Below are 12,660 nucleotides of genomic sequence, written 5' to 3'. Positions count from 1 at the left end.
TGTAGGACCCATATATTGAATATCAAACAACTGAATAGATTTTTTGTTTTACTGAGCTGTCAGATTGCATCCATTAGACTGCTTACTAATTTTTCACATAAAACAAGGTCAAAAGTGACAAAACCCAAGAACATACCATGATTCCCCACTTGCTATTCCAGCTTCCCTTTTCTGTCTTGCCCTGTTTGATGCTCCTTATGTTCTGCAGTCTCCTCTAGCCACTGGTTTTCTTTTCCGCAACAGAACTTCCTCATAAGCTCTTGTAATCCCTTGACAACTCAGATCTTAAAATAGCAAACGGTACAGTGAAGCGTTCTTTTCAACGTATCTGGAGAAAAACCACAGTAGTCTAAAGTGAGATTCATGCAGCAAAAAGCTTGGTCAAGTACTGTTATTTTGCAATGTATTAAGTTACTAAAGAAAAATGAAAATCTCAATTCCAAAATCATAGGTTATGTGGAATTGACCACTACATGAGGAGGTAACCACCTTTAAAAGTGGTCACCCATTAAGGTTAAATCAAGATCAGAGGCTCTGGGGAATATGGAACTAGCAGTCTGTAGCATATCTAATTGAATGCGTGGATGCTCCATATTCCCATGTTTCTGGATAGGTTAAGCATGCCAAGGTTTCTTTCTTCCTATTTGACATAATCAGAAACCACAAATCTGTTAAATGCACACACATTTAAAAGCCTGTTCATTTTTTTGCCAATTGATGAGATGCATTCAGTGAACAGAGATTAATTATCTCCCATCTTATTAAATGAATTTTTACACGTGTACACAATCTCTACTCATGAACCTTCTGGAGTTCATGCACAAATCAGAACATTAGTTTTGCAGTATTTCAACTAATTGGAGTGGGTTAACAATGTCATTTCTCATATTCAATAATGCAAACGTTTTTGATAGATCTTGCATAGGCTTATTTGCCACTCAAAGTCAGTTATTTGTGGAATTTCATTCATTGTGAATGGGATAAGAAGTTTTTTTTTGTCTGTGGTGAACTATTAACTTTTTTTTATTGTTGAGATCGGCATATGAAGAGCCAAACCCACGGGCACATAAGTTTTTCTCAAAAGGAAAAGCTCAGGAACCAAACAGGCTAACTGCAGCAGGCTCCACAAGGTGCAACTACTTAAGGAAAACACAATATGGAGTCTAAGTTACTAATTGCATAATTGGACTCAGGAGTTCACTTTCAATGGTAATGTTTGTATACCATTGTCAAAGACAGATTACACATTTAATATTGATATGGGAAACACAGCTTTTGTTTCAGTGTATTTTCAAAGGGTATTGAATGATATATCTGGGTTGACTTTCTGCCATTAAAGAGTCAGTTTTTCCTGTTTTCTGCCAACAGAAAAGCACAAAAGCATAATACTGCAGATACTGAAAATCTGAAATAAAAACTGAATATGCTGGAAAAACTAGGAAAGGTCTGGCAGAATCTGTGGAGAGAGAGAGAGAGAGAGAGAGTTAACATTTCAGGTCGACATCCTTTTGTTAGAATGTTAGCAGAAAAGCTCAGTCTTTTAACCAGCAGAGGAGTCAGGCCAGCTTTGAAATTGCAACACATACAGTGTAAGAAGTGAGCTGCTGTTTTAAAATTGATAGACAGAAAGGACAGAAATACCTTCATTATTTTGCATGAGAGCAGTGAAATGTATAAGTCACTGTTCTATAATTGTTTATTTATTTGGTTCATTTAAATAAACCATCATGATCTGATGTATGAATGTACTGAGTTCAGAATGTATAAGGAATTCATTTTTTGAAAAGATGAGAATCACATAATGATGGCATGTGCTACATTCATATACCTAGAACACTGGTCTGCTTGCTGAAGTGGTCAGTGATGTCGAACCTGAGAAAACATCTGGCATTAAAAACCCAACAATGAAACTGTGAGGCTGAATCCCAGCATATTAGAGAACACTTAAAAATAGATTCGAGGAAAGAACTCAGAATCTTGGTGCAGCATCAGGATTCGAGCTTGTTACTTGCAGACCCAGTTTCTTAAAGATTTTTTAATTGAATATATTTACTTCGTTCAGTGCTCGTGAATGAGTTAGCTGCTCTGAGTTGGTTTGTTCCTGTATTGAAGGTGCAGCTTGGAAGCGACAGTGCACACAACACAGGAGAAACAAGTGGAAAATGAAAGGTGTTCACAGGTACGATCCCTCCAAAATTACATGATAGATTTCACATATAACACTACAAATAGTTTATTAATATATGCGCGCTGGGCTTGGATGTTTAAGCTGGACATGTTTTACATAGAATCTCAATTTATAGGAAGATTATTCTTTATGATTATGTACGTGTCCAGTATTTATACTAGTGAATTATTTTGTGACACCATGGAAACGTCACAACATTATTTACCAACTGTTTCAACAAAGGTACTGTATCCATTAAAAGGACAAGAATGATTGCTAACAACTCAAAGTTTCATGTTAATAAGAACATTTACAGCAAGATGATTTTATTAGGAAACAAAAATTATTTTTATTCATCCCTAGTGAGAAGTCATTCTACCATATCTCCTACAACTCCATTTCAATTCATGCATCCATTTCAATTCAAGCAGTAAGCTTTCCGCCCCTCCGACAGCACTGCAAGTGGCCCGAACTGAAGTGATGACAACATTCAATGCAATGTGGTCATGATACATTATCCTTTCTCAATATCTTTGCAGCCTTTGACACGTTAGAACCATAGAAAAGTTACAGCACAGAAAGAGGCCATTCAGCCCATCGTGTCTGCAACGGCTGAAAAAAAACTATCCTTGCAGGTTACAGCACTTCAGATGCAGGTCCAGATACCTTTTAAATGAGTTGAGAGTTTCTGCCTCCACCACTGATCTGGGCAACAAATTCCAGACACCCACCACCCTCTGGGTGAAAAAGTTTTTCCTCATATCCCCTCTAATCCTTCTACGCATCACCTTAAATCTGTGCCCCCTAGTAATTGACCTCTCCGCCAGGGGAAACAGGTCCTTCCTGTCTACTCTATCTAGGCCCCTCATAATTTTGTACTCCTCAATTAAGTCACCTTTCAGCCTCCTCTGTTCAAAGGAAAACAACCCTAGCCTATCCAATTTTCCCTCATAGCTATAATTTTCAAGCCCTGGCAACATTCTTGTAAATCTCTGCTGTACTCTCTCCAGAGCAATTATTTCCCTCCTCTAATGTGGTGACCAGAAATGTATGCAATACTCCAGCTGTGGCCTAACCAGCGTTTTATACAGTTCCAGCATTACATCCCTGCTTTTGTATTCTATACCTCGGTCAATAAAGAAAGCATTCCATATGCCTACTTCACCACTTTATCTACCTGTCCTGCCACCTTCAGGGACCTGTGGACATGCACTCCAAGGTGTCTCACTTCCTCTACCCTTCTCAATTTGCTCCCGTTTATTGTGTATTCCCTTGTTTTGTTTGCCCTCCCCAAATGCATTCCCTCACACTTCTCCGGATTGAACTCCATTTGCCACTTTTCCACCCACTCAACCAAACCATTGATATCGTTCCGGAGTCTACAGCTATCCTCTGCTCCATCAACTACACAGCCAATATTTGTGTTGTCAGCAAATTTCCCAATCATGCCTCCCACACTTAAGTCCAAATCATTAATATATACCACAAACAGCAAGGAACCCAACACTGAGCCCTGTGGAACGCCACTGGAAACAGCTTTCCATTCACAAAAACATCTGTCGACCATTACCCTTGACTTCCTGAGCCAATTCTGGATCCAACTTGTCACATTCGCCTGAATCCCATGGGCTTTAACTTTTCTGATCAGTCTGCCATGTGGGACCTCGTCAATGCCGTACTAAAATCCATGTAGACAACATCCACTGCACCACCCTCATCAATCCTCCTTGTTACTTCCTCAAAAAGTTCAATTAAGTTAGTTAGACACGACCTTCCCTTAACAAATCCATGCTGACAATCCTTGATTAACCCATGCCTTTCTAAGTGACAGTTTATCCTATCTCTCAGAATTGATTCTAATAATTTGCCCACTACCAAGGTCAAACTGACTGGCCTATAATTATTTGGCCTATCCCTCACACCCTTTTTAAACAATGGTACAATGTTCGCACACCTCCAATCCTCTGGTACCTCGCCTTAATCTAGTGAGTATTTGAAAATGATCCTAGTACTTTCTCTCTCATTATGCTGATTGTATCTAATATCTCACACTCCTCCTCTCGAACTACAATGTCTGCATCATCCTTCTCCTCGTCTTCAGTTGGGTTGAGGGTTTCTGCCTCCACCACTGATCTGGGCAGCTAATTCCAGATACCCACCACCCTCCGGATGAAAAAGTTTTTCCTCATGTCCCCTTTTACCCTTCTACCAATCACCTTAAATCTGTGCCCCCTGGTAATTGACCTCTCTGCTAGGGGAAACAGATCTTTCCTGTCTACTCTATCTAGGCCCCTCATAATTTTGTACACCTCAATTAAGTTACCCCTCAGCCTAAAATCCATGCAGACAACATCCACTGCACTACCCTCATCAATCCTCCTTGTTACTTCTTCAAAAAATTCAATTCGGTTTATAAAGACACGACCTTCCCTTAGCAAATCCATGCTGACTATCACTGATTAATCTGTGCCTTTCTAAGTGACAGTTTATCCTATCTCTGAGTATTGATTATAATAATTTGCCCACCAGAGTATCTAATATTTTGCACTCCTCCTCTTTAACTACAATGTCTGCATCATCCTTCTCCTTATCTTTAAATGAGTTGAGGGCTTCTGCCTCCACCACTGATCCGGGCAGTGAATTCCAGACACCCAACACCATCACGTCATGAAAGACAGAGGTAAAGTACTCATTAAGAACCCTGCCCACATCATCTGCATCCACACGCAAGTTACCTTGTACAACTCTGATAGACCATACCCTTTCCTTAGCTACCCTCTTGCTCTTAATGTACTGGGTTTTCCTCAATCTTACTTGCCAATATTTTTCATGTCCTCTCTTTGCTTTCTTCAGCCCTGCACTTTCTATACTCAAGGCATTCTAAAGTATTCAGCTTTTTGTGACTATCAAAGCTTTCTTTTTCTGCTTTATCTTACCCTGTATGCTTTTAGATAACCAGGGGGCTCTAGACTTGGCAATATCACCCTTTTTCTTTGTGGGGACATGTCTACATTGTGCCCATAGAATCTCGCCTTTGAATGCTTCCCACTGGTTTGCTACTGATTTTCCTTCAAGTAGCTGTATCCTGTCCACTTTCACCAGATCACCTCTCAGCTTCGTAAAATTTGCCTTCCTCCAATTTAGAACCTTTACTCCTGTTCTATCGTTCAACCATAGCATCCTCTTCCAACCTGCATCGCCTAGCTCGCTGGGATTGCTCTTGCATGGTTCCACCCTTAGATAACTAATTGTAATCAGAATACCTCTACCAATGACTCTACCAATGACTTGTCACACTCCTGCAGTATCACCATTGGAGCCCCACAAGGTGGCCCTCTACATTTCCTCGTCTGCATGCTGCTCCTTGGTGGCATTATCAACAGACATGGGGTCAGCTTCCACATATATGCTGGTAACACAGCTCTACCTTTCCACCATCTGGCTCACCCGTGCCCTGCCTGTGGGCTGTTAAACTGGTTACGATCAGGTGAGAAAGGGGTCTAGGGGTTCCCTCTCAGCCTTTTCCTAGTTTGACCGTAACAGGGTTTAATTTTTAAAACATCGTGTTTTTAGCTTCCCCTCACTGAATCCTTGTTCACTGCTCTCCAATTGTAATGGCAAAGAAATCAACCAGACAGGTTTTCTTAGCTTTAAAACTCTAATTCTGTTAAAACTAAGAATATGCTAGCATGCATATGCGATAAACACACACACACAGATACAGACAGAAAAGGGGAAAGAATCAAGGGGAAAGGCTTGAAGCAATAGCTGGAGTTCATTTACTGTCTTTTGAGTTTGATGTAAAGTCTTTGATTGCAGTTCAATGTTGCCCTCTCGTTGGGGCCCAGTGCACTTGATTTTTAGATATACAGCACTGAAACAGGCCCTTCAGCCCACCGAGTCTGTGCCGACCATTAACCACCCATTTATACTAATTCTACACTAATCCCATATTTCTACCACATCCTCACCTGTCCCTATATTCCCCGACCACCTACCTATACTAGGGGCAATTTATAATGGCCAATTTACCTATCAACCTGCAAATCTTTTGGCTGTGGGAGGAAACCGGAGCACCCGGAGGAAATCCACGCAGACACAGGGAGAACTTGCAAACTCCACACAGGCAGGACCCAGAATTGAACCCGGGTCGCTGGAGCTGTGAGGCTGCGGTGCTAACCACTGCGCCACCCGTAAACTTGCAAACTTGTTTCGATGGTTTTCTGTCTTGAGGCTTAGTTTCCTTCTGTGGGTCCCTGTCTTTGCATGAGAGGGAGAGATAGAGAGACCTTCGTTCTCTGTTGTCTTCAACTTGCAGTCTGACTCAAACTGTTCTGTGAACACAATTCAAAACCAAACCTGGGCCAGCAGGTTAGTCACGTGAACAGCTTTTTTTTTAAAAAACAAATTCTCCCATGTTTTTGTGGATTCTCCATCTTAGCAGACACCCTCAGTAAGTGGGGGGGGGGGGGGGTGGGAATGGAATGCTGGCATTTTATACATTCAGTGTCTGATCAAAATCCATTTGGGTTAATTTGATCAGGGAGCAGTTCCATTGTTTCCTCCAGGCAACTGTCTCTTAGAATGCAAATGTTTCCAGTCGCTGCTGTGATCTCTGTAAACAAGTCATCTTTTCAGTCTAGCAACATTAATTAAAATTAATGTTTCATATGACAAAATTAATATGCCTCATTATTGGCAGGTGAGATTTTCATAACAGACTGTTCACATAAAATCAAGTCTTGGATGAGCTGCCATTTCCTACAGTTAAACATTAAAGATCAAAGTCAAAGTTTTTGAATCCTCACTATCCAGTATCCTACCAACGAATTTGATGGCTGGAGCATATCTTATTATATCAAATGTACATGTGGTCCTTTCAAATTAACCTACTTCCCCCTAGATTGCCCTTGTTCCAACATGTAGAAATAGTATGTTGTGCCAGACCCAAGGTGATAGTGCCAGGAACCATGTGCGCCAAGGTGTCCAACTTCAACCATCTTCTCATCAGCTCAGGTCTCTGTCCCCATCAGAATGGAATGCCCATTCTTGATAGCTGGAGTCAGAGCAATGGGTTACCACTGAATCCCTGTGGCATCCAAATAGATTACCTGATCATTGCTCCCTAATCAAAGATGACACAATTGGCACAATCTACAGCACGATCGAACAATACCACAGCTGATGCTGTCAGATGGTCAAGGATTTACTTGCAAGAATGAAAGATCTACTCCAATGCTACCAAGGACAATTTCCAGACCTGAGGTTACAATCAGATTCCTTAACTTTGTTTTCAAAATTGAGAACAGGTTAGCCTGAAAATTGAATGGTATGTTGCTCCCTTGAACATTGATTTCTGTGTGTTTATCTCTCATAAGCAAGGCTCGACAGCGAAGGTGATCCTGATAACTCTATATTTGCCTGAGAAAATGTTTCTTAATGCAAGGTTCAGCTGCAAGATCAATGCTTCCAGTATTAGTGGTAGTCTACAGCTGGAAGACCGCAGGCAGAAAATGGTTGTAGAAGGTGGTGTTGAGTGCTTCTTGAACCACTGCAGTCCATGTGATCTAGGTACATCTACAGTGCTGCTAAGGAGGAGTTCCAGGATTTTGACCCAGCAACACAAACAGCAGCAATATAATTCCAAGTCAGGATAGTGCGTTACTTGGAGGGGAACTTGCAGGTGGTGGTGTTCTCATACATCTGCTGCTCTTCTTCTAGGTAGTAGAGGTCACAGGTTTGGAAGGTGCTGTTGAAGAAAGTTTGATGAGTTGCTGCAGTGCATCTTGGAGATGGTACACGCTGCTGTCACTGTGCGCTGGTGGCAGAGGGAGTGAATGTTTAAGTGATGGATGGGGTGTCGAACTAGCGGGCTGCTTTATCCTGGATGAAGCTGCACTCGTCCAGGCAAGTGGAGAATATTCCATCACACTCCTTATGCCTTGCAGATGGTGCAGAGGTTTTGGGAAGTTAGGAAGCAAGTTACTTGTTGCACAATTCCCAACCTCTGAATGCTCTTGTAGCCACAATATCTACATGGCTGGTTCAGTTCAGTTTCTGGTCAATGGTGACTCCCAGGATGTTGTTGGCGGGATGGGGGGGGGGGCGGGGGGTGTCCAGTGATGGTAATGCCATTCAACGTCAAAGGGAGATGGTTAGATTCTATCTTGTTGGAGCTGGTCATTGCTTGGTACTTGTGTGGGTCCTTGATAGGGTGCAGAGAAGATTTACCAGAATGATTCCAGAGTTGAGGGATTTTAGCTACAAGGCAAGGTTGAAGAAACTGGGGTGGTTCTCCTGAGAGCAAAGGAGATTGAGGAGAGATTTGATTGAGGTGTACAAAATAAACAAGTTTAGATAAGGTAGAGGAAGAAAAGCTGTTCCCATTAACTGATGGTACAGGGACCAGGGTTTTGGGCAAGAGATGCAGGGGGGGTTGTGAGGAAGAACTTTTTACTGCAGCATGTGGTAATGACCTGGAACTCGGTGCCTACAAGGGTGGTGGAAGCAGAGATGATGAATGATTTCAAAAGGAAATTGGATGAGTTCTTGAGGGAACTAAACTTGCAGGGCTACGGGGATAGAGCTGGGGAAATGGGACTGATTGGATTGCTCTACAGAGAGTAGGTATGAACCTGATGGCCGAATGGCCTCCGTCTCTGCTATAATGGACTCTAGGACCATGCTGTGGTCATTCCTACCAATACGGTCATGGACAGATGCATCTGCGACAAGTAGATTGCTGAGGACGAGATCAAGTAGGTTTTTCCCTCTTAGTGTTCTCTCATCACCTGCTGCAGGCGCAGTCTGGCAGATATATCCTTCAGGATTTAGCTAGCTCGATCAGTAGTGGGGGGGGGGGGGGGGGGAGAGCGAGGTGGGGGGACAGCGAGAGGGGGAGGGGGTGGGAACAGCGAGAGAGGGAGGGGGGGGGGACGAGCAGCGAGAGAGGGGAGGGGGGGGAGCAGCGAGAGAGGGGAGGGGGGGGGAGCAGCGAGAGAGGGAGGGGGGGGAGCAGCGAGAGAGGTGAGGGGGGGGAGCAGCGAAGAGAGGGAGGGGGGGGAGCAGCGAGAGAGGGAGGGGGGGGAAGCAGAGAGAGCAGCGGAGAGGGAGGGGGGGGAGCAGCGAGAGAGGGAGGGGGGGGGAGCAGCGAGAGAGGGAGGGGGGGAGCAGCGAGAGAGGGAGGGGGGGGGAGCAGCGAGAGAGGGAGGGGGGGGGGAGCAGCGAGAGAGGGGAGGGGGGGGGAGCAGCGAGAGAGGGAGGGGGGGGAGCAGCGAGAGAGGGAGGGGGGGGGAGCAGCGAGAGAGGGAGGGGGGGGAGAGCAGCGAGAGAGGGAGGGGGGGGACAGCGAGAGAGGGAGGGGGGAACAGCGAGAGGAGGGGAGGGGAGGGGAGGGAACAGCGAGAGAGGGGAGGGGGGGGAACAGCGAGAGAGGGAGGGGGGAACAGCGAGAGAGGGAGGGGGGGGAAACAGCGAGAGAGGGGAGGGGGGGGAGAACAGCGAGAGAGGGAGGGGGGGGACAGCGAGAGGGGAGGGGGGGAAACAGCGAGAGAGGGGAGGGAGGGGGGGGAACAGCGAGAGAGCGGAGAGGGAGGGGGGGGAGAACAGCGAGAGAGAGGAGCGAGGGGGGAGGGTGGAACAGACGAGAGAGGGAGGGGGGGGAAACAGCAGAGAGAGGTGAGGGGGGGAACAGCGAAGAGCAGAGGGGGGAAAGGAGAGGAAAACACGAGAAGGAGGGGGGGGAACAGGGGAGGGAGTGGGAAACCAGCGAGAGAGGGAGGGGGGGGAACAGCGAGAAGAGGGACGGGTGGAGGGGGAAAACAGCGAGAGAAAGAGGGGGGGGAACAGCGAGAGAGGGGGGGAACAGCGAGAGGGGGGGGAACAGCGAGAGAGGGGGGGGAACAGCGAGAGAGGGGGGGAACAGCGAGAGAGGGGGGGGAACAGCGAGAGAGGGGGGGGAACAGCGAGAGAGGGGGGGGAACAGCGAGAGAGGGGGGGAACAGCGAGAGAGGGGGGGAACAGCGAGAGAGGGGGGGGAACAGCGAGAGAGGGGGGGGAACAGCGAGAGAGGGGGGGAACAGCGAGAGAGGGGGGGGAACAGCGAGAGAGGGGGGGAACAGCGAGAGAGGGGGGGAACAGCGAGAGAGGGGGGGGAACAGCGAGAGAGGGGGGGGAACAGCGAGAGAGGGGGGGGAACAGCGAGAGAGGGGGGGAACAGCGAGAGAGGGGGGAACAGCAAGAGAGGGGGGGGAACAGCGAGAGAGGGGGGGGAACAGCGAGAGAGGGGGGGAACAGCGAGAGAGGGGGGGAACAGCGAGAGAGGGGGGGAACAGCGAGAGAGGGGGGGAACAGCGAGAGAGGGGGGGAACAGCGAGAGAGGGGGGGGAACAGCGAGAGAGGGGGGGGAACAGCGAGAGAGGGGGGGGAACAGCGAGAGAGGGGGGGAACAGCGAGAGAGGGGGGGGAACAGCGAGAGAGGGGGGGAACAGCGAGAGAGGGGGGGGAACAGCGAGAGAGGGGGGGAACAGCGAGAGAGGGGGGGAACAGCGAGAGAGGGGGGGGAACAGCGAGAGAGGGGGGGGAACAGCGAGAGAGGGGGGGGAACAGCGAGAGAGGGGGGGGAACAGCGAGAGAGGGGGGGGAACAGCGAGAGAGGGGGGGGAACAGCGAGAGAGGGGGGGAACAGCGAGAGAGGGGGGGGAACAGCGAGAGAGGGGGGGGAACAGCGAGAGAGGGGGGGGAACAGCGAGAGAGGGGGGGGAACAGCGAGAGAGGGGGGGGAACAGCGAGAGAGGGGGGGGAACAGCGAGAGAGGGGGGGGAACAGCGAGAGAGGGGGGGGAACAGCGAGAGAGGGGGGGGAACAGCGAGAGAGGGGGGGGAACAGCGAGAGAGGGGGGGGAACAGCGAGAGAGGGGGGGAACAGCGAGAGAGGGGGGGGAACAGCGAGAGAGGGGGGGGAACAGCGAGAGAGGGGGGGGAACAGCGAGAGAGGGGGGGGAACAGCGAGAGAGGGGGGGGAACAGCGAGAGAGGGGGGGGAACAGCGAGAGAGGGGGGGGAACAGCGAGAGAGGGGGGGGAACAGCGAGAGAGGGGGGGGAACAGCGAGAGAGGGGGGGGAACAGCGAGAGAGGGGGGGGAACAGCGAGAGAGGGGGGGGAACAGCGAGAGAGGGGGGGGAACAGCGAGAGAGGGGGGGGAACAGCGAGAGAGGGGGGGGAACAGCGAGAGAGGGGGGGGAACAGCGAGAGAGGGGGGGGAACAGCGAGAGAGGGGGGGGGGAAGAGAGAGGGGGAGGGGAAGAGAGAGGGGGGAGGGGAAGAGAGAGGGGGGGAGGGGGAAGAGAGAGGGGGAGGGGAAGAGAGAGGGGGGAGGGGAAGAGAGAGGGAGGAGGGGGAAGAGAGAGGGGGGGGGGGAAGAGAGAGGGGGGAGGGGAAGAGAGAGGGGGGAGGGGAAGAGAGAGGGGGGAGGGGGAAGAGAGAGGGAGGGGGGAAGAGAGAGGGAGGGGGAAGAGAGAGGGAGGGGGGGGAAGAGAGAGGGAGGGGGGAAGAGAGAGGGAGGGGGGAAGAGAGAGGGGGGGGGGAAGAGAGAGGGGGGGGGGGAGAGAGGGGAGGGGGGAAGAGAGAGGGAGGGGGGAAGAGAGAGGGAGGGGGGAAGAGAGAGGGAGGGGGGGGAAGAGAGAGGGAGGGGGGGGAAGAGAGAGGGAGGGGAGGGGAAGAGAGAGGGAGGGGGGGAAGAGAGAGGGGGGGGAAGAGAGAGGGAGGGGGGGAAGAGAGAGGGAGGGGGGGGAAGAGAGAGGGAGGGGGGGAAGAGAGAGGGAGGGGGGGGAAGAGAGAGGGAGGGGGGGAAGAGAGAGGGAGGGGGTGGAAGAGAGAGGGAGGGGGTGGGAAGAGAGAGGGAGGGGGTGGGAAGAGAGAGGGAGGGGGGGGAAGAGAGAGGGAGGGGGTGGGAAGAGAGGGGAGGGGGTGGGAAGAGAGGGGAGGGGTGGGAAGAGAGGGGAGGGGGTGGGAAGAGAGGGGGGGGAAGAGAGAGGGAGGGGGTGAAGAGAGAGGGGGGAAGAGAGGGAGGGGGGAAGAGAGGGAGGGGGGAAGAGAGGGAGGGGGGGAAGAGAGGGAGGGGGGGAAGAGAGGGGGGGGGGAAGAGAGGGGGGGGGAAGAGAGGGGGGGGGAAGAGAGGGAGGGGGGAAGAGAGGGAGGGGGAAGAGAGGGAGGGGGAAGAGAGGGAGGGGGGGGAAGAGAGGGGGGGGGAAGAGAGGGAGGGAGGGGGGGAAGAGAGGGAGGGGGGGGGAAGAGAGGGAGGGGGGGGAAGAGAGGGAGGGGGGGAAGAGAGGGAGGGGGGGGGGGGAGAGAGGGAGGGGGGGGGAAGAGAGGGAGGGGGGGGAAGAGAGGGAGGGGGGGGAAGAGAGGAGGGGGGGGAAGAGAGGGAGGGGGGGGAAGAGAGGGAGGGAGAGGGGGGAAGAGAGGGAGGGAGAGGGGGGAAGAGAGGGAGGGAGA

The 12,660-nt window shown here is 50.0% G+C and overlaps 1 protein-coding gene across 7 annotated transcripts in view; it reads right to left on the bottom strand.

Moving 5' to 3' along the window:
• The window catches only part of strbp (spermatid perinuclear RNA binding protein), a 179,082-nt gene that overhangs the window by 89,647 nt on the left and 76,775 nt on the right, over positions 1-12,660 (bottom strand). For all 7 annotated transcript variants that reach the window (XM_068012531.1, XM_068012534.1, XM_068012528.1 and 4 more), the window contains exon 2: positions 137-328. Coding sequence is in view for 1 of the 7 variants with exons in the window: in XM_068012533.1 (XP_067868634.1) it covers positions 137-139 (3 nt within the window). In the remaining 6 variants the exon portion in view is untranslated. The remainder of the gene's footprint in view (positions 1-136; positions 329-12,660) is intronic.

The sequence above is a fragment of the Heterodontus francisci genome, chromosome 32 (assembly GCF_036365525.1).
Source record: "Heterodontus francisci isolate sHetFra1 chromosome 32, sHetFra1.hap1, whole genome shotgun sequence".
In the NCBI taxonomy this organism is placed as follows: Eukaryota; Metazoa; Chordata; class Chondrichthyes; order Heterodontiformes; family Heterodontidae; genus Heterodontus; species Heterodontus francisci.
This window is presented reverse-complemented; position numbering and strand designations above follow the sequence as displayed.